The sequence below is a fragment of the Chroicocephalus ridibundus genome, chromosome 3, assembly GCF_963924245.1.
Source record: "Chroicocephalus ridibundus chromosome 3, bChrRid1.1, whole genome shotgun sequence".
Lineage (NCBI taxonomy): Eukaryota > Metazoa > Chordata > Aves > Charadriiformes > Laridae > Chroicocephalus > Chroicocephalus ridibundus.
Window position 1 is genome coordinate 56,269,037 of NC_086286.1, and position 22,483 is coordinate 56,291,519.

At 39.9% G+C, this 22,483-nt stretch overlaps 1 protein-coding gene across 4 annotated transcripts; it reads right to left on the minus strand.

Moving 5' to 3' along the window:
• Positions 1–1,108: 1,108 nt before the first annotated feature.
• Positions 1,109–18,809, minus strand: FBXO30 (F-box protein 30). Of its 4 annotated transcripts, none has more exons than XM_063329239.1 (4): positions 18,534–18,809; positions 13,756–13,860; positions 4,906–7,000; positions 1,109–4,038 (listed from the first exon to the last, which is right to left on the minus strand). In XM_063329239.1, the coding sequence occupies exons 3-4, from the start codon at positions 6,982–6,984 to the stop codon at positions 3,835–3,837; spliced, it is 2,283 nt and encodes a 760-aa protein (XP_063185309.1). In that variant the 5' UTR covers positions 6,985–7,000; positions 13,756–13,860; positions 18,534–18,809; the 3' UTR covers positions 1,109–3,834. The 4 variants fall into 4 exon arrangements, with proteins under 4 accessions (XP_063185309.1, XP_063185312.1, XP_063185311.1 ...); XM_063329242.1 differs by having other exon boundaries at positions 18,505–18,809; XM_063329241.1 differs by lacking the exon at positions 18,534–18,809 and adding an exon at positions 17,911–18,043.
• Positions 18,810–22,483: the final 3,674 nt, after the last annotated feature.

Below are 22,483 nucleotides of genomic sequence, written 5' to 3' on the forward strand. Positions count from 1 at the left end.
TTTTTTCCTCAGTGCTGTAAGCACCCACTAGATTTTGCTCATCTGAAGATGATCAAAGATGCCTGAACAGACATTCCGACTGAAGGAATTTAAATCAGCTTTCTGGTATTACAGCAAGCATCAAATTCTCCACTGACCTTAAACTTCATTTTAGGAAAGTACATTCAGCAGATAAGAGCCTATGAAGATAGTTTTAGCAGTAGTATTCTCAGGAAAACAAGCTAAAACGTACAGGAAAATCCTCTAGAATACTTTAATCATCAAGAAGTTAAAGTGCAACACAAAATATTTCCTTACACAGCAGAGTATCTAATCCAGTTATGGAGAGAGAAAAACAAAATGCTAATGTGGCCTGTCTAAAAAGTGAAATAGACACAAGTTTGTAATGGCTGAAATTAAACCATGAGTCACACCAAGTTACTTGACACAGTTTAGGTTAATTTATTATCAGATCTATGTAGTATAGGTACATTTTTATTTGTAAAGACTACTGGTATACCCATATTAGCAAATAACAGGGCAAAAGGTCAATTTCTGGACAGTCTTCTAGTTTAATGAGGTTTTGGTTTATGTTTTGTCATTCCACAAACAGTCTGAACTACAACTGTTAGCTAAAAAACACCCTAAATTTTTGCTTATGTACCATTTTAAGCAACAACTTTCTACAGAAAACTTTACTCATGAGACAATACACTGGAAGTGTTCTTCACAAACCGGTAGCCTAAGTGCATATCATATTGATCAGGTAATCTTTCCAACTTATTATTCAGAAAAAAACAATTAAAACAAACTTATGAGGTACCATATGAGTCTGCAATGTTATGAATGTTATGTAGCAAAATCTTTAATTGTGGAAGGAAATCTATGCTGCATAATAGACCAAAGCAATAGAAATGGGTGTATAGTCTAAAAAGGAATGACTGATCTTCATACCTAAGTGAATGTAAATACATATTAATCACTTCCAAATTCTGCAATGTTTAAATGTTTATAAATAGATTCCTTTATGATTTGTTGCGTACTTACTGCAATCCTATTGGCAGACATTGAGCACCATGTTTGAACACTGGAAGGCTGGTGATAAGCTTTAATAAAAGTACAATCATACTAAAAGAGAAACTCCAAAAGTTTTATTAGGATTTCAACAGACATTGCAAAAAAATATTGCATAATGATTGAAAACATAATATTTTAAACAAAGTAGCAATGTGGTATCAAGTAAAAGAAAGACTGGAACAGCTGTCTATATATGCTGTAAGGAAGATGTACCAGGAAAAGATACGACATTTTTAAAATTCAAGGGCAAATGTGAACAAGCCACATTTTGATAGACTGACTGTACACCTTAGATGTTTTACAAACTGCATAGCAGTGTAAAAAAAAGTTTTTATCTTAACTATATTGTATTCTTGCATTTGGAGCAGTTTACAAGGCAGAGATTTTGTTTACACATTGATTTTTTAATAGCTCTGGATTCTCATAAAAAATAAACTAATTTAACAAAAAGCCTGTATCTACATTTGAAAACAAAAGTGCATGTATTGAGAAATAGTGTTATTTCTTAAGAACACCACCGAGTACTTAAAAAGTTAATTTTAATAGATCAACAACTGATGATACTTTAGATGGAGATCTGCACTGTGCTACAAGCAAGATTCTACCAACACCAGCTCCTCTAACTGAACACCCTCTTTTCCTAAGCAACTGAGACACATACCTGTCTACCACACTTACCAGGGTTCTGGGTAGTTACAAAGAATGCCAAGTACCAAAAGCACCACATTGCTGACTAAAAAATACCAGTAACCCATGACAGATGTTTTAAAGTAGATTTAGCCATAAACGCAAGCATAAACTCCTCAACATTCAGGATCCTTTTCTGTTTTAAACACTGAAGAGCAGCAGCAAGCAGCCATTAGAGCTAAAAGACAAGAACCGATGAGAGTCTGTCTCCTGCCTTGTACTGAAGAATTTGTGGGTAATCAGCATTTCAATGCACTCAGAGAATGGTGGGCGAGGTGTGTGCGTGTGTGTTAAAATCCCGACCTAAAACCCAGTTGGGTATAGTCAGATTTGTACATGAATCTGGATTCTCCTTGCCACATAACTGTGGTAACAGCTAAGAATTACTGCAAATAAAACTTCTGTAGAGAGTTTACTCCTTTCCTCTCTACAAACAAAAAAAAAAAAAAAGAGAAAGTGTGGAAAGAGAACATGTAGTTAAAGATCCAGGCAGAACTTCTGTTTGAGCTCTTGTAATTTCAACTCATGGCACTGAAGAACTAGATTTAATTTTTTTCTGGGCACCTGTAGCACTCTGGATAGAAAAAGGCAGTGAATGTTTAGCTGGACTGGACCCAGAATGGGAAATGTACAGATACCAAAGTTGTGAACTGCAGCCAGACTAGCCATAAACAAGTGTCCAGTACAGAAATTACGAGTAATAAATTTAGTAATTTTTGTAAACATCTCCTTCTTACTAATCTCTTATTTTTTCCTATAATGGAAACATGTACTGTATTTCTTTGTTCCAAGCTCTGGTTTGTTTCTGTTTTAGCTTTGTGGCACAGTTGCTAAGTGCAACAGGCTAGAGACACCAACACTAATACAAACAAGTTGGAAAGTCAGTTCAAGTTATTACAGTTTTGCTATACCAGGCCATTTTTCATAGCATGTATTCTCTGTTCACAAATGCTTTGTAAGGTCTTTTATTATGGAAGACTGGAAGCAAACTGGAGTTGTTAATTTAACAGATGTGGTTGAACATACATTTCTGATATGCCTTATGCAATTAACAAATCATGTCTCATCTTATGAAGATGATACATTTGCTATACATACCAGTAATTTAAAATGCTCCTCAAAAAAGCAGCAATTTTATAGACAAATTAACAGAAAAGGAGACAATACATCTCACAATACCATAAAACAAGTAAAGCCCTTTCATTAGCCGCATTATAAATTCATAACTGTTCATCACATACGTTGAATTTCTGACTGTTCAAGCAATTTAATCCTCAGCCAACTGCAGGACAAGGAAAAACGTTTTAAACATTTTATATCGATGTCATTGTAGGTGTGAAAGTAAAAACCAGTATTCCATGTTTTTAGCTCTAAAAGTTTTGCTCCCAAAAGTGAAATAACTGTTAATAGTTTAGAAGAAAAATAATCATTGTTGACATGTCAAAAGAAAGTTGTACTAAAAGTTAAGCTGCTGTAAATCTGAGTTCACTTAGATCATTCCTAAAAAAAATTTTTTTTAAAAAATCTGATCCTAGATCACCTGTTAACTAGGAAGAGCACTAGAATACCAATTTCATGAGAAAAGATGCACTTAAAAGCTGTGTTTGAGACATCTACTATAAAGTTTTGGATTCTTCCTTATCTTTCAAGTATTTGGATTATAATTTGTTAAAAAAAATAGACCAAATACAGAAAGTACATTTGGTCAGGATTTTGTCTCACTACAATTCAGTGTTTCCTATCTAAATGTGCATACCATTTAGAGGCCATTTTTGAAATGTTATCAGTCAACAGCAACATGGGCACCAGTGAATCAGAAAACACACCTTAGGATTTTGTTCTTAAATTATATAAGTTAGATAAAACTACCCTGTCCAGCAAGTTCCGAATTTTTCAAATGTTAAGGCAACTTTCATTACTTTCCAGCTAAACAGTATTATAAAAAATAAATGTCACTTCAAACCTTATATACACAGTGACAGAGTAGATTTAGCCAGAAAGTATCTTTAGTACATTAATAAAGTGTCACGTAATATTACCGAGGTTATATCAGGTGCTTGAGTGTAGGTGCAATTGGAGTGGTTGCAATATTTAAAGTACTGGTTTCAAAACCGAGCGCAGTGAACGTCCTTCTTTAGTGAGTTCTCGTGTTACACACATACATGGCAGCGGAACAGCCTCCTCTCTTCTCTCTACTGCATTATAGCTACATTTCTTCAAGTGGTCAGCCATGCTTACGATGTCAGCAAACTTCCACTCATTCACAGTACAGAAGGCTGTACTGAAGCGCCAAACCTAGAAAATAAGTTGCACTTAGGCTCAAAATGTTTTAAGATACCTGAACTCAGAGCAGGAAATTACATGTTTGTGCTATAATACTTTCAAGCAATGTTTTGCGGCTACTATAAATCATACTAAAAATCAACATGACAAAAACATACAATGATAAATTTTATATGGCCAGTCCCAGGCTGATGCAGATTCCAAAGTCAGCTCTGAATACTGGGAGAATGGCAGGCAATACTTTTAACGTCTACAAAGTACATGCAATCAGAAGTTAAGTGACAAAATATTGCACGACCAGTCACAATGATCAATTTCTGAAATGATCAAGTTCTGCAATTCCAAATGATTGGTGCAGATACCCTGCAGTTCTGGGGATGGGGAATGGTGAAAACTGTATCACCCAAAGGCTGTAAGGATTGTTTACCTACTTAAGGCACTCAGTATCATGGCAAATGGACAGGATCTCAACAGATGACCAAAAATTAAAACTGCTATAAACAGTATAAAGTCAAGAAAAGAAAACTTCGTAGGCAACTTTCTCCCTTTCGCAGAGTACTGATATTAAAGAAAATCATGAAGTAATCTTTTAGTGTTTTAAAATCTTGGTAAAATCAGAGGTTAATCTATTTACATCAAGTAAAAACTAGACAGATGCTATTTTAACTTCTGCTGCTTCAAGTGTGGAGAAGACTCAACCAACCTGCTAGCAATTTTGATTAAACGTTGTTCTATATGACAGTCTCTTTCTTGAAGGGATATTATATCAAAACCCAATAATAACAATAGTGATCAAGGAAAAAACTAAGAGAAAAAAAAGTCAGAGACATGACCAATTTAATACCTTCCCTTTCACCTTCAAAATAAAAATTAACTTACCTTTTCTTTTATCTGCCAAGAAGAACCCCCATCAGGGTACCTTCTCTTCTCCCAAAGCAGTATCACCATTCCACGTGCTTGAAGCAAGCTTCCGCATACATCTCTCATTAAACGTGACACTCTTGAAAGCTGACATAAACTAAAGCCATCTAGAAAACTAGCAATGTGCTGCAGAACCTCAAAAGGCAGACTACTCAGATGGTCATTGTGTAGTCCAATTAAGCAGCTTTTTGCTGGTTCTACCAATACTGTGGATATACAAGGCTGAACTCCAAATGACCGTAAGTGGCGGTCATGAATAATTTTTGCCCCTTGTGTTGAAGGGCAAAACCTTCGTTGAGAATATGTACACCCATAATATGCCAAAGGACATCTCTGCTCCATCCAGCCATTGAGGCCAGCATGAATGTCACCATGCACATTCTTAAAATGTGATGAAAATTCATTCCTCCTAAACAACTGTCCACAAACAAATGTAAACATTGAACGCTGTTTTGTTTGGTATCTAGCCACATATTCCAATACCAAATCCAGTCCAAGGGTCTGGAATGGACTTGGATTTGAGAGCTGTGGGTTGGCATGATCACATGCAGAAGCTGAAGCTATTTCCCCCACCATTGTATTTGTGGCCAATATAGCAGATGGGAGAGAGAATGTCTGGGTCCCAAAGTCAACGTGATATACATCGACAGTGCGACTTTCTGATATCCCCCTACCTCCGGGAGAGTCTCCTAGGCAAAACAACAGAGCTGCAGTGATTAAATCAATCCCCTGAAGACCCATAGGATCTTCTGTTATCTCCAAATCTGACGTATCAACAGCCTTGTCTTCTTTTGGTGTAGACCAATAGTGGTTAACAAGGAATTTGTATGATCGATGCCGTAAAAGTGAAAACGCATCTATGTTTCTCAATTTTTCTTGCTCCACTTGCCTTTCTAACATTTCTTCTTCATTAGCATTACGGGGAAGTAGTACATGATTAACATTGCCATTAACTAAGTGATCAGCTGATATTACTTCTTTAAGTTGTGCTGTTACAGGGAAGGAGCTGCAAGACTGTAACGCTTCATCATCATGAGATTCAGTACATTCACCATTTGCTACACTGGATGGTTTTGAATTGGATACACCAAGATCTTCATTCTGGTCCAACACCTTTGAACACTCATTTTCTACATGAAAGCCATTACACAGAAGTGAGGAGTTACTGAGGTTTAGATTTAAGTCATGTTTTTGCACTACATCATAACAAATATCACTAGAACCATTTTGCTCCATTTGCGAATTTTGACTCAGGCTATCGAAGTTAATTCCCCCAACTGCTCCTATGTTATCTTCATCTGGATATTCATGGTCAGAGTTTTTATCCTGAATAATGCCATTAGAAGCTTGTTCTTTAATCTCAGTATCTTCTTTCATTTCACGTGGTGAAATGCAGAGTCTTGAACTTAACATATTAATGTCCCTTGTAGCAGTGTTCAGGATATCCAGAGCAGCAGCTAAACTCCTCGTTGTTTCTACAGTAGCTTGATAAAGTGCGCCATAGGACTCTTCATCTACAGGCATCAAACCATTTGAATGAACTGTATCTGGGGCACTTGATTTGACAGAGGTTTGCTCTCTGGGTTCTGGTATTTGATCACCTGCTTTTGACATCATAGTCGCTACTTTAAGTGATTCTAACAACATGCGCTGATCTTGAAGGGCTAAAGCCATATCTAGCTGCTCCACTTCATCAACATCTTTGCTCAGATTTTCATAAGATTTTCGGTCTGCGTAACTGACTGGCCATCTATTCCACTCCATGGTACAACATACCACGCTTGCAGGACAAACTTCTAGATGATCAGCAATTTTATTTCGGGCTACTATGAAGGGACATCCAAAGCCACTATTCAAACAAGGCACTCTTTCAAGTGGACATAACATGCGATGTTCCTCAGCTTTACATGAGTGAAAAACCGCTCCACAAACTAACGGGCAGCCAATCAAATCACAGGAAACGCCAGGCTCTGGTCTGGTCATACAACGACGGCTGACACAGTTCACACAGTGCAAGTGCTGTTGATGTTCCTCCATGACTGTAAATCCAATTCTGAGTGAAAAGAAAGGAAACAAAAGCATAGAATATTTACTATTATTTGCAGCTTTGCATCCTCTATGTGCACAGGAAGATATATATTAACAGAATGTGAACTTATCAGTAGCCATTTTAAGAGAACAAGTATGTGACATTTTATCTCAAACAAATGGTGTTTAAAAGTTCACCTGAAAATTAAAGATACACATTTGTATCAGAGTTCAAGACCTAGTTTATGCATTTATTCACCAGGTATAACATATGCAACTTTGGTAAAAATGTTGTACAATCCTTCCCTCTGCAATAGCTCCTCCCCTGCCCATTGTAAATAGATGATTCAATTAAAAACCAAACATGATCCTTGACTGTGCCCTACTACCCAAAATCATAACCCATACAACTCTACAGAGTAGGGAGATGAAATAAAGGAAGCCAGATTCATTCTCATCTCCAGTTCTCTAAATTAGATGGAGGCAACCTATTTCCTGGACTGCTTGCTACCACCTAAACTTCTGACACCTTCTTCATGCATTCTGTTTAAGGCAATCTGCAGCTCTCAGCGCGTATCTCAGTCCCCTGCCGTGTCCCATTCTCCCCCCTCCATGTTTCTGACAGACAGCAGTCCTTTACAATAGCTCTTCACTCCTCTGTTTTTCTTCATCTATAGCCTATAGCTCCTCCCTTATTTCTACAGTAGCTGTTGCGTAAGGGTAGCAATTACACTACACATTAAATAAGTCCTTTTATTTCACTGAAAACTTTCACATAAAACTTTACTACCCAACATGGTCCTATGTTTACCTCCAGTTCAACCCACAAAAGTTTTGTTTTTTTTTTTTTTTTAATGCATCCTATGACCATCCTGATTACAATACCAGCAGTTCAAAGTGTAAGAGTAACACAACAACTTTACATAACACAGCCAAGTAGCAATAAAAATCCAAATAAAATTAATTGCAAAATCTATTGTAAGATGTTGACATAAAGAAAAAAAATCAGTTCTTTGTTGTGGCACGGAGAAGAAAAAAATGAAGAAAAAAAATAAAGAAGAGAGTACACTTTGCGTCTTTGTACCACACTTTGAGAAGCTCTGGAACTGCTCACTAGCTGGAGTGCAGACCCACGCAAATGACCAAGCTCTCCCCTATGATCTAACAAACTCCCTCTCAGAAGTGATACCACAAGGGATTACAATTCACAGATATCAGAGAATGACTTGCACAGAGCCAAATCTCAAAATACCGTGTCAAAAATACATTGGTCAGTTCCACCTTTTCCTCACTCCCCACCCTCCAGCAATTTTCTGGAAAAATAAAATGCTTACAGAATTTAAGATTAATAGAAATGGTTCCTTATCTTATTCTACTACCCAACAAGTGCTCTCATGCATTGCCTTCAGACTAAACACTTCAGTTTTAATGCATTAAAACTTCTTAAATTAAAAATACTCTAAACTGTAAAAATAAAACTGATTAGTATTATTCCTTTTGTTCAAATTGAAGGTAAGAGGAAACAAAACTGCCTTTTAGACACTCCACTTTAAATAATTTAAAGCATTTAAAGTCTATGTGACACTTCACTCGTATTCTTTTAATACTTCGAAATTAATGCCAACTTTAAGTAGCAATCAGTCTCATCTCCCCATCTGTCGTAATCTGGATAACTCAAATATTTTAGCCACCCACTCTCCTGAACACTTCTAACAAAGAAGCATATGTGCTACACTTAGCAGGCAAAACACAGCTGAATTTTCCCCACCATACTTTAGCATTTATATACTGAGTAACAAGTAAGTTTCGAAGAAATTGTCAAGTGCATCAGTCACTGAACTCAGTGACTGACTGACTTGCTAAACATTTTAGCAAACCCTTCTGGCACACAACCTGCTTTCAACTTGCATAGTAAGTCAGATAGCATCTACTGCAAAGAGCTGAAACATGTTCAGTAAAGAATGAAAAAATTATTTGACTTCTCTGAGATATTTTTAGTTCTTCCAGCAAAGCCCTCTCTAAGAAATTCCTGCCAAATACAGCAGCATACCTGTTGCTAGACCAAAGAAAATTTTAGTATTGCATCAATACTGAAAACAGACTCCAGTTTTCCTCAAGGCAACAGGTAAGCAGAGATCAAAAGGAAGCTCTTAGGTTATGTATGTATTTTAAAGCGCTTAACACAAAATAGAAACAGCCCAAAAAAAGCCAATTGCTAGTTCATAATGCAAGAGCCCTCACAGAGCCCAGCCCTTGCTTCACGTATCTAAAGACAGTCCCACTCCCATAAAACAAGTAATCTGGTAGCAGTAAGGCTTAATGTAATCAGTTACCCTCAATTATGTTTTTAAATAAAAAAATTAAATATATATATAGATATTGTTTATTGCAAAAAGCTATGCACCCTGCTCATTTTAAGATGGTCAGAAGTGAGCCACTTCTCAAGCAGAGGCCAGGTGTCTTAGTTAGCTCACACTGCTATGGTAGCCCTGTTGTATTGCTTGTAGGCCAAAGCTGACCCACATGCAGACAGCTCAGAACGCAGTCAAACTGAGTTGAGTTTGCCTGCACCATTTGTATAGACATACCCTAAATTAGTCAACCATCGCTAAATACTATCTTTAAATAGCCTACATGAGCTTACACAGAAGAACATTCTATTAAGACAGTAAAACATCCTCCTCCCTAGCACACTATCTTGGTCTTTAAAAGATTGTGAAACCCAAGTTGAATGATGATACTGCCTCTTGCATTGGTCACTAAGTTTGATATTAGCTGCCATTTCTCTTAAAATTCAAATCCTTTTGCTCCGTAACTAAATATAGAATTTAAAATCTCTTTGGACATCAGTAGACCATCAGCAGGACATTCAGTAAAATTCTGTGTCCTGCTCACAAGCCTTAACTTCACAGCACCTGCTGCAGGACTTCAATTTAGTCAGAATGTCACGTTTTATTTATAGCTTACTACAAAGTCCTTTCATATACATTAAATGTTCTTTTCTGCATTTTTAATTTTAAATAAATTAATATAATTAATATAATAGAATAAATTTAAATAAATTTAATAAACTTGGGCTTCAAACTCAACAATTGTTTTGGATGTGATGAGTTCCTGGATTGCCTAAATTAGTTAAGGCTTTTGATAGAATTCAATTATTAAATTGCAAATCAAGTCCAAAGCCAAATGACTCTATCAAACTGGTGAAATAAATGGATTAAGACCTTAAGAATTAGCACATTCATTAGTCAACAAATGGTCAGGACTCACTCCACATCATAAGCTAACCTTGGTGAACCACAGAACTTAGCACCTCTTTGATTCATTGATTAAGAGCATCCACATGTGAATCATTTTCCTTTCAGGAACAATAACTGATATATCACTAGTCCTACACGGAGAACAAGAACCACCCTCTTCCCAAAAACTTCCTTGTAAATGAAAAAACTGTTGAGTAAAGGGGAGATAAGGAAAACTCTTGATGGAGTGTTTTCATTTACTCTGATACAGAAAATTGAAAGGGCTAGCAAAGAGTGTCATTGCTGACCTGAAGAAAAATACCTGTCATTAAAACATGTACTAATAATATTTACAGTGTTTATACCCCATTGTGTTCCTTGCAACAGTTTGGTGAGAAGATGGAGTGTCAGATCAATGACTATAGCAAGAACAAACAGCTGTCCTTTTCTGATAGCGCAATGTCAGCAACTAGCTTCAGTTCATATGAGATGCTTAAGTACACACACTTGACTGTTACTAGCAGAGAAACCTAAAAATACATCCCGTTCCAGTGAGGTGACCACTGCTCTCACAGTTTGTGCAATCACTTGATGTTATTGTACATACTATACAGTCAGCTGACCAAATCAGCCAGAACATGCTTTGAAAATCTGTCATAATTAAAAGGATTAAAATTCCAGCTGCTACAGCCACATGATTTTCAGTTGCTGTTGTAACACAAACATTAAAATAGCATAATAAAGGTTTCAGTCACCACACAATACTTCAGCTGCAAGTGCGAGCTCTCACTTTCTTCTACACCACAAGGTATAAGGAGCTGTATGTACTTAGCACTGTCAAACCCAAAGTCTACTTACTTACTTTCCCCTACGTGAATTCTTTGGTGCCAATAAGGCAGGAAATCACAGCAACTCTTACTGCTATTAGAACCCTCCACTACTCAGCCACCTTTTATTCACCAAACCTATAAAGCTCATCTATCTTCGAGACTCTTCCCTCTATCAAATGCGACTAAATAGGCCAACAGGTTCTTAAATTACTGGTTCAAAGAAGTCCAAGAATAGAGAGACACAAGCAGTACTTCAGGTTTAAACTCCCAGGAGCATCCAAACCCACCCACAAGTAGTCAAACATATGCAAACCATTCTAAAAAATTCCCTTTTGTTTCAAGATTGCCATAATTCTGAATCTTCCATCTTTTACCCATGTATCGGGCTAAAAGAGTGGCTAACAAGTCTGGTAAGATGCAGAAACTTTCAGAGAGGAAATGGCCGAGTGAGAGAGATTTAACTGATAGGTGGTTAAAAAAGGAAGGGTAAGGAAAAATAGGGCAAGAAGTAGAGTGCAGTATAAAAAAAAATAAAATTAAAAAAAAAGAGCTTTAGAATATTCTGCCAAAATAGAATTGGCAGTACGACAGATAATTACTGAACAAGCTGTTTTATTTTTCTATATCCTACCATGCATGGGAGAATAACTATCATTCATCTTTACTAACAGGTCTAACTATCAAATGCCTTGAACAAACTTGCAGTCTTCTAGAAGGTATGTTTTCCTTGTCTTGCCATCCCTATCCTGCACAAAAAGTATAACTGTTTTCCTATCTAAAGGCCAGCACCTCAGTCTATTACTACAATGGCATGGCTGCACTAACTTTCTATGTTATGCATGTTATGCTCCCCTTTTGGGTTTGGGGGTGCTGTTTGGGTTGGTTGGTTTGAGGTCTTTTTTGATTTATTAGTTTTCAACTAACTGATTAAAAACATGAACCAGAGGTTCAGCAAGATGTCTTCGACATCATTTCAACTGAAGAATGGCAAATGCCACCACTAGCTGCCATCCCTGCTTTGAGGATGCTCCAATTCTGCTCCTCAAGACTCCACGAAGTCTAAGGTTAAACAGTCCCATCCTGACAGTTCTCCAAAGCCAGTGCAGCCATTGTCCTTATATTAGGCAGCTGGATACCTCAAATCCTTCTTAAATGTCTCTCCATAGGACTGGGAAGGCAGGGAACAGGGACATACAGCAAAATTAATCTAATGCTACACTAATTTCCAACTACTCTTTAAAATGGTAAATTCAAAATAACAACAACAAACAATATTACAAACTGTGAGTTATTAATGTGAAATAACATGGCTAAAAGGTGATAAATTTAAAGGTATGTGCTTCAGTTGTGCAGGTAATAGAGTAGTACATGTGGCCCTATTTTAATATCCTATATACTAGGCAATCGTTCTTTTTTACACAATTTCTCTGATTTGAAAGAGAAGTTCCTGACAGTAACTTTGTGAAGCCTTGTATTTCTTTAAACTAGTTTACATCAGACCTACTTTTAGGAAGTAGAACCCTTTCAGATGCCACACTTAAAGTCTCAGCCTTACGGGATACAAATTACCCCACCTCCCACACCCAAGTTCATAAGGACAACCCTGGATTCTGTTACAACTAGGCAGATCAGAGAAGTTAAAAATATATTCAAAACATTTGGACAGACACATTTTCACTGCATTCTTAAACATAAATTCATCCACAACAAAGAAGAGAGCATCTTCCCTGCCTGGTAGTGACTGCACATATTGGACATACTAGAATGAGTCTACATTATTTTTTTGTGAATCACTGAACACATGAGAAGGAACTTCAATTACTAAATCCCAAGCTACTATACAAGTAGTATGCTACTTCTACCATTATCATCACAGTCTAGAGCAATTTATATGTATTACACGAAAGAAACAGAAAAAGGTCATACTCAAAACACAGTTTCTTATTGCAAGGAAAAAACCTCAGGGGGATACAAACTTCTGGAAAGATTTAGTTTTACCAGTGACTAGCATCAAAGGATTATGTACCAATTACTTTTTGAAGCATAAGTTGAAGTTATCCATCCACCTCAAAAAGAAACCAGATCAAAACAAAAAGAAACTTCTAACTACAACAAAAATAGCGAGCATTAGAATTATAATGAAGTGCAACTTTTCTATGTCAAACTTATAAAGAAAAGCTCTTCCATGTCTGCTCTGCCCTAAACATCCTATTACAGGAGCTGACCTGTATTTTGCATTCTTTTGAGTAACACTTTTGGAGTTCCTTTCTCCCCAATGCCAAACCATCGTCCTCCCATTCAGAGAATTCAGTGAGGTATTTCCTCCCAAATCATTGCAGCCAAAAAAAAATACAATTCAAGGGGAAAATGACCCAAAGCAAAACACTGCTTTGACTGAAGTGGACCCTTAACACTGATGCCCTACGTGTCTAGCTTTGTCCCATTTTAGAATACAAGCTCTGATGGAATGATAGAACACTTTCTTCTATCACTATTAAACTCTATGAGTGTTAAAAATCGAAACCGAAACTACTAGGCTTTTCCTTAGAGTACTTTTGTGACAGATGTGCCATGCATTCTTGTCCCCTTGACACATTCCCCAAAGAAGAAACCCTAAGGCCTCAATGTGCATTTGGCCACACGCTGACACAGGACAACCACACCAGGAACAGCTACACTTGCTGCATGGCTCAGGCACAAAAGCACTCTACCTGTTCAGATGGTGACAGGGCAGAATGAGCTAGAGAGCCAGTAGATTTCATGTGTAAAGAACTTCTGAACTTGAACGCAGTGCGACTCCTTGATTGCTGCAGGCTCTGCAAGAAATGAGATCAGAAGTAAGGTTTCATTTCAGGTGTACAGATTGCTTTCCATATGCACAATCCTCTGTAAAGGTCACGTGCTTACACTATCTGGAGCTCCAAACGTTGAAATATTTTGCAGGTTTTATGAAAAAATAAACAAGTTTTTAACTGACTTTTCAAGTACAACCTAAGTTCTATCATTTTATCTTATTGCTAGCTGTTAGTCACACTAGATGGTCACCTATTGAGATTTTAGGCTAGAAGAGATTTATATTAAAAGTTATATTCTGACTTACTTCACTTAATTCTTTCGTTTGGCCCACACCAGGAGCCAGTTAAAACAAAACAAAACGAATTAAATATTACAACAGCTGGAGAACAAAAAAAAAATAAAAATGAAAGTGTGATTCTTTTACAAACTGCATTTCCGTCTAGTTAAAATTTGTCCAGCTTCAGTCTTCAGACATAAGAACTTATTAAGCAGTTTCTTCATGTTAAAAAGCTCTTTACTATAACAAACTGCTGCTTCCATATGCTCACACCCACAGATTATCCCTAAAACTTAACAGAGGTGGAACCGCGGTGAACAATGATATCCTCATCCCCAGATACCATCTCACAAATCCTTCAGGAAAACAGAAAAGAAAATAAGCCATTTATTAGAAATTAGAAACAGAACCACTGGAAAAAATAATGCATTGTCTATTACAGTAGGTAGTTTTACCCACCCAAAAGAAGCCAAAAATAAATCCTTCTTCTTACATAATATTTTAATTCATAAACATTGTTGCAGAATTCCTGACCTTTGTATATTTACAGAGATCAGGCCAAAAATCTTGTTAATATACCGTTTCAGGTCTTACTACACAAGTTTAACCAGTTCCCATAGCAAAATAAGAAAACAACTTTAAAGTAAATTGAATGTGAACACAATTGCTCTCCAAGATCCCAGACTGAAATGCAGATGTTATGTAGTCTGTGCATATAAGGTGATTTTTTCTATTAAAAATACACCCTTGTTAGTAGAAGATGGCCTGACCACTTTACAGCAAAAATATATAGTACAAAAAAACCCCACATTTAACAGACCCCCCACTGCAACAGATAATACTAAAGTAGAAAAGATGAAGTTTGCCCTAAAATATTTTGAAAAATTACAAAGTAGAACAAAAAGAATAGGAGAACAAGAACAGACACAGTATTAACTACTTTAACCTATTTTTTCAGATATTTCACTTTCTTACCTAATGAAAGACATTTTTTGCAGCACCTGTTAGGCTTTTTCCCCTTCCAAGCTGCTTGGTTTTAAAACCAACGGAAATAGTAAAAAATATCAGTTTCAAAGAAAACTATTTTCTAAACAAAAACTCACCTATCTCAAATAGTTGATGACAGGAAGCTGGGAATATATCTCATAATGAGCATGTTATACCAGCTCTTTCAATATTTTTTAACCTGAATGAAGAACTGGAAAACACAAAGATCTACACTACACTTTTGTGCAGGGTTTTAGGATGTACAATGAGTCATCAATTTCTGATCTCTAATCCCAGTCAGACTGCCTTTTCCAAATGTCAACAGGCTTGATGCTATTACTTTTCCCCCAAAGACTCCAGCTGAACATTCCCATCCAAACACATTCCATAGCTGATGACAATAGTGACTCAGCTAAAACTAGGTTTTCTAAGAGCATTACAGCTATGCCAATAAAGCATACTCCTAAAAAGATCCTGTTTGCAATGAATCTGTCACTACGACAAGTTACTCTGTCCCATAGGACTTCTGGAAAACTACAGTTTCTACTAGAGATGCTTCCAAATAGACAAATAAATAAAAAGCTTAAACTTCAACAAACAAACTAAACACCACCCGCCTTCTGGCACCTATGTAATGAAGTCTGAACCAAGCATCACTATCCAACCACCAACCTGAACCACTACCTTAAGTTTTATATGAAGAGCTATAACTGTGCCAATTAGAATTTTACCTCACTGAGCCTCTCGCTCTCATGCCTTATGTTTTCATCATGATTTCACATTAAGAGCTTAGATCAATGTTTGGCATTTGGTAAAGAACAGCACAGCCTACTCAATTAGATGTTCTACAGACTGTAAGGGTTTGCAGAGTATTTTAGATTCAAGTAGCATTAACAGATTACAATAAAATTAAAACAAGACACCAAGCCTCACCTCAACAACTATTAAAAACAGTAGCTTGCAAAGTAAGTCAGAATCTAGAGCTCCACTGAAACTTTAACTCTCTTGGCCTGTTTTAGACCAGTTTATATTACAAGATATTTTCAGTCTTTTTCCCCTCATTCAATATTGAGGCTAGGTAGTGCCCAGACACTTAGGACAGCTTACATAGTATTTCTCTGTAACCCTCACTTAATAATGTAACTACTTGTTTATTTGTGGTCTGTTCAGGAATACTTACTCCTTATACAATCTAACCATCTCACCAACAAGTACTCTAGTTATCTTTATTCTTATCGTGAGATAAGGAAACTGAAAGAGAACTGTCACGAGTATAATGATCACTAGATAAATGATTTCCTGATCCCATCTCTATACCATTGGATCTCATTGCCAGAGGCAGACAGCATTTGCCTCATTTGAGGCAGAGCTCACCAAATAAATAGGTCTATCAATGGGAAGGAAAATTTATTTGTTCTTCTTAGTTCAATTGGACTGAATACAATGCATAAGTTTGTTACAAAGCTGAAATCCACAGCAGCTACAGGAGCTCACTTGAAGACTAATAGCCATAGGCTTTCTTCTTCACAAAGGTACTACAAGACTTCTTCAGGACTTAGGTCAAAAACCTGTTTGTCCAAAAACGTGCAGAAGTCTTGCCCAGAGAGTTTCCAACCAGGTATTGCTAGTTAAACTCAGCATTTATTCTGCCCATTACACTTCTAACATCAAAGTTGGAGGCAAGGAAAATATAATCCAAATTTAAGAAGTCAATTGAGTAAAAGAAGAATTTAGTACAAAAGAAAGAACATTAAAGAAGCTGCTTTTGCATAGCCCTTGCCTAGTCTGCTGGTATTCTCCTGTTCTCTAACACCTTCTAGCTTTGGAAAAGAATGAGACGGAGACCCCACAAAAGTCTCAAGCTTGCAATACAACCCCAATTCAGCCTTTGAATCTCTTTCTTCACTGGATTAAACTGGATCACTATGGAGAAATTATGCACAGATATTTTCATGCATATAGAGAGGAAGATGGATTAAAGTTGCTGGTGTATTTTTCAGTGTTACAGTTGCTTACTAACCAAAGTTCTTTTAATAATATTTTTGTACTTTTTGGGAAAGGGGTGGAGAGGGGAATATCATAAATAAGCATAACTAACACCCGTATTAACAGGGATGCATGAACCTTAACCCTCCAGATCACAGCACAAGTTAAAGTGTATGACATTAACACGCAGCAGAAGGCAGAAGCTGTCCAGGCAAAGGACTCAGCCATGGAGTGCTACACACCAATTCTAGGGAAAGCAGAGGGAGATCTCTTGCCTAAAGCACTAGGCACAAGCACAAGCAAGGCGATGCTGTTGCTACAGCAGCACATGCCCAGTTTTGGATTAGTATGCTAAAACACACTTATTCTGGCACATTAACAACATAATCAGCAAAAGGGAAACAAGGATTATGAAAAGCTCCTCAGCCAAATCCGAGGAGAACTTTAGAGAACAAAAGAAAGCCGTCTCTCCAGCCCACGGGTTTTCTCCCTGGAGAATTCAGAAGACCTGCTGCAAACAACAGTGGCGCTAGAACTTTTGGAAGTGAGGCCACACAACTGTTTCGATGCGTGCGCCGTTCAACAGGCTGCTGTCATCTACCTATATGCTTCCGATTGCTGACCTGTGGGGTTACAGAAGTACGACTACGCATCCTTCTTCGCTTTCATAAAGGAGGGAAAAAAAGGTTTCAAAGCATGTCAATAATAGCCACCAAAGAACGAACTGAGAGAAAAGACAAACCTCCACCTCTTGCCTGCTCTGAGCACTGCTACTCGGAATACACGAACACGGGGGATTAGAGAAGGATTTCAGCAATACCTCTGGATTATTTGCTCTCTTCCCCTCTCCTTCCATGCAGAGACTCTCCGACTGCAGTCTCGACAGCACCGGGCAGACCCCGGCCCTACCCCTTTCCCACGTACTATCGCGACACCCCGGACAGCGCTGGCAGCACCCCGGGGCGAAGAGGAAGCGGCAGCGGCAGGGCTCGCTCCGCCGCCGTCGCCGCCCGCTCCCGGAGGCCGCGGGCCCGCAGAGGGGCCAGACGCGGGGGCGGGGCAGCCGGCGGCCACCCTACATGGCACGTTACCACCGGCACACACTCAGCACTTTGGGCCCTGCGGAAGCCGTAGCAGGGGGAGCCGGCAGAGAGGAGGGGACACCGGCGAAACACGCACACCGAACCCCCCGAGGCCTCCGCCAGGGGCTGCAGGCAGCGCCACCCCCGCCTCCCGGCCGGGACCTGTCAGGGACGGCGGTGAGCCGCCACCAAGCCCCGGCAGCCCCCGCCCGGCCGCGGCCCCGGGCGCTCGCCCCCGCCGGGCGGCCATTTGTTTACCACCCGGCTGCCAGGCAGCCGCCGCCAGCTAGGAGTGGGACGCGGCCCCGCCGGGGGCGCAGGCCCCGGCTCACCCCGCCGTCGGCGGACAGCTGCGGCTCACCCGTCCCCGTCGCTCGGCAGGAAGGAGGCCACGCAAGAGGCGCACAAGGCTGCGTCGCGCCTCGCCCTTTCCCCCGCCGGCCTCTCACCGCCGCGGCGCTCGCTTCGCTTCGCCTTCTCCCGGCCCGGCCTCGCCTCACCGCCCGCCGGGCTCCCGCGCGGCACCGCTGCCGGCCGCGCCCCCAACGGCCGCGCGGACGGCCGGTCGCGCGCACTAGGGCGAGCGAGCGAGCGCGCGCGCGAGGTGGTGCGCTGAGAGCGCGCGCGGCGATACAGCGCCGGCTCCGCCTTCCCACCCCCACACACCCCCCTCGCGCAGCATCGAGGGGCGGGGTGACGCCATGGGGGCGCAATGCCCCGGATGTCGCGTTCTGGGCGGCGCGCGTGCGCCGTGGGGGAACCGTTGCCTTCAGAGTGTGCGCGCGCCCGGGCGGGTGGGTAGGTAGGGTGTGTTGTGGAGGCGTGCGTGTGGCCTGGTGGCTGTTGGGCCCGGGCCTCGCCTCAGTCCCTCTCGCCCCACACAAACAGCCCGGCCCCAACGGCGAGGGAGAGGTGCCCCCACGGGGCCCTGGGCCCGGCCCTGCCTTCCCCAGCCAGCCTTGGAGCCAGCGTCACCTGGCAGCGGGGTTACTGCTCATGAAGCTGCCCTGAGCCTCAGTGGGCTGCCGCTGCTGGCGGTGGAACGGGCAGGGCCTGAGGGGAGGGCGCAGCTGCTGCTTTTTGGCCAAACAACTCCCTCCACTCGCCTTAGAGCGCTGGTGGATGCAGCGGCACTGGGCCTTGCTAAAGCTGTCACCGCAGCAAAACATTTCATGCCAGCCAGTTCAAAATACGCATTGCTAGTATCACCAAGAGGCATAGATAATGCTTTTCTTGGTGCATGTTTGGCTTATGGTGAGCCTGCAGGCTTCTAGAGTGCTGAGCAAAGGGGTTTTCCTAGAAACGGGGGTATTGAGCCTGCCTTTGCAGGTTCTACACTTCAGTCTATGGAAGCCAACTGTTCAGGGGGCTGTAGCTAGGCAGGAGTTCCACAGGGTGTTACAGCTGTAGGGGTCCTTGTTCCTGATGTGCATGTCATGTTTTGAGGGGATGCAGTGTGTCTTGTGGGCCTGAGAGAAAAGCAATTTAGACCATACCCTTTTTTCAGAAGGAATGCACAAGGGTAAACATATTTTTTGACTGCAGAACATACAGGTTGGGAAGATTAGTTTGCTAATTCATAAGACATAGTATTGTTTCTTTAGACTTCCCGTTGAAAACCTTGTTTGTCTGCACCCAGTTTCCAAAGACCTTTTTTCCCTGCCATCTGTGTAGATTTCTGTTTGAAGGAGGTTGTAGATGTTTAAGAGCAAGCCAAATAGATTCTCTAAATCTCTTAGTGCTTAACCCAAGTTTGGAGGGGAGTAAGGAAAGGATGTGACGGCTGCAAGCTTGGTCATTTAGCATCTTAGAAGATTCTTACCTTTTCTTACTCTAAAAATAGGAGAACATGAAAGAAAGATGTAAGCCATCATTTTCATGTTAGGTATGTAAGGCAAAGCCTAAGATGACCTTAATATGAGACATCGTTGCCAGCTCTTCCTATAATAAGCACTCTCAGGTTTGCCCCACCCTTATACTGCAGCCTTGATCTTCCTTGATCCTGAGGACAGGCCCTTTCTTTCCTTCGTGGGTTTGATTATAGGATCAGGACATAATGATCTAGCCAAGTGAGCTCCAGAAGATGGTAGGGATTGGCTCCGTGACTCAGAGAAGCCAAGCAAAATAATTTCATCTGCTCAGCAGGCAATTATACAAATTGCTGGGCAGAATCTGTGTAGACAGTCACTGGTTTTCGCAACTGCCTCATGTTGGAAATGTGTTCTGTGGGACAGGTGAAGTTTTCTGTGCTGCTTATTCTCACCACAGCAGAGTATACTCTGTGGCTGACTGAGATCAACCTGCTGCAAAGGTATTAATTACATAGGGCGTTGCAGTGCTTTTGTCTGTGATTGACTGGGTGCTGGGACTGGGCTTCTATGACAGAAATGGGGCTTTTTATTTTAATTGCTTCTTTTCAGTGAGGAGAATGAATTTCTGTGGCTTGAACTTCCTTTCTCATACCTCATCTGAGACTCCGCTCATTTGGTCATTCAGGGAGGAATCTGCTCCTTCTTTAATGCTTTAGTGTGTATACTTGCTCACAGTCCCAGAGCTATCCCCCCTTCTACCTCACCTGACAATTATCATCATTCTCATGAACTGCTATTTAAGGTAATCAGGCAAGTTATAATCATACAATTTGGCTTAGTACCATTGACCTACAAGCCAGAATGTCTTTGGGGATTCAGCGGGTGAACAACTGGAGAGGCTATTTTCTACTGGCTTAAATCCAAAATGAATGAAACTTCATTCTGGTTACTCATAAATGGAAAATGAGTATCTGTGTCTGGTCCAGTATTGTTCTGTACATGACACTGTCACTGAAGTCAACGGAAGAGTGAAGTGTAAATTGATTCTGGAGGCAGTGTAATTCAGGTCTTTCCCCTCGTCTGAAGCAAAGCCTGTATCAAATGCCAAGGCAGTTGCTGTGGTGTGCAGACAATCTCCTGTGAGCTGGTAACTGTATGTGAAATAAAACACATTTGTTCCTAAGGCTGTAGAAGGTGCAAATTATTTGCTGTCACTTTCTAATAAATGTGAATTATTTAAGCGCTTTCTAGTTTCAAATTCTAACGATCACAGTTCGGTTTTGTCACTGACAGGTATTTGTGTCTGGAAATTCTTTCTATGTGGAGTTGTAGAGGAAAAAAAATTACAAATGTTTCTGAAATGCATTTGCAAGTAGATTTGCTAATGCATGAGAGTTCATATTTAGCTGTGTGTAAAAATAAACAGCTGAGATCTGCCCACAAAGCCACATACGCAATTTGCACTGCACAGCTTTGAGAGCAGGATGTTTCCAAACAACAGAGACCTCAAAAGAAGTTTTTTGCACCTCCTGGGTTTGTGTTTTCTGCCTAGGCCCATTGCGAGATGTGATAGTTACTTTAATGCCTCCATGTTTATACCTTTCCATGCAAAGCCTCTCCTCTCTAACAAGGTTCCTCTTCTATCATTAAAAAAGCCTGTAAATAGCCTAGAGACTTGAAGTAGCAGAGTAATCAGATTCTCTTTTGTAAAGCTTTTTGATAATAGTAACATTTGAGCTTTTCAAACACCTCGTACATGGATTATAAAAGAAGCTGCTAGAGAAGCTCTTGTGAATTTTGGGGTTTGGTGGTGTTTTGTCATATTCCATTTTTAATGTGAGAAGGATTTTTTAGTAGGAGAATCTACCCTAACATCAGGTCAGATGTTTCAATGTCAGCATAATTGCCCACCTGCCTAGTTACAACCATGAAAGGCATGGTGGGTGGGTAGCACGAATGTTTTGTGGGAATTTTTGGTGAACTGACTCATGTACTGGCATATAAATATGTTCAAGTCAATAAAGTTTTAATCCTGCCAAATTGGACTCGTGACAAATTGGTTGATTATAGACCTGTGGAGTAGCACGATAGAAAGGATCAATGCTTTCAGAGTGGAAAAAAAATAAGGTGCTGTTGCATGGAAATTTGTCTGTAAATCTAATGAGTGGATGTATTAATGAATACTTCAATATGTCATTATAATCTTTGAAACGCAATCCCATTAATGGTTTGAATCACTGTCCCAGGACTTCCAGCAGTCATTTGGCATTGACTTCACCCTAACCCACCTTTTTTTTTAAGACAAAAGTGAAAACTGACAGATGCTGGTTATGTTCAGAGTACTTTTTCATAGGTAAAGAACCCACACCATGATATACCTGTAATAAATTACTGTGTTTATATCTATCTATCTCAGCTATTCTTAGTAAACTACACTGGTCCGAAAGTAAACACAATACTGAAACATTAGTTCTCTGACATCTTCAACTATCTCAAAATG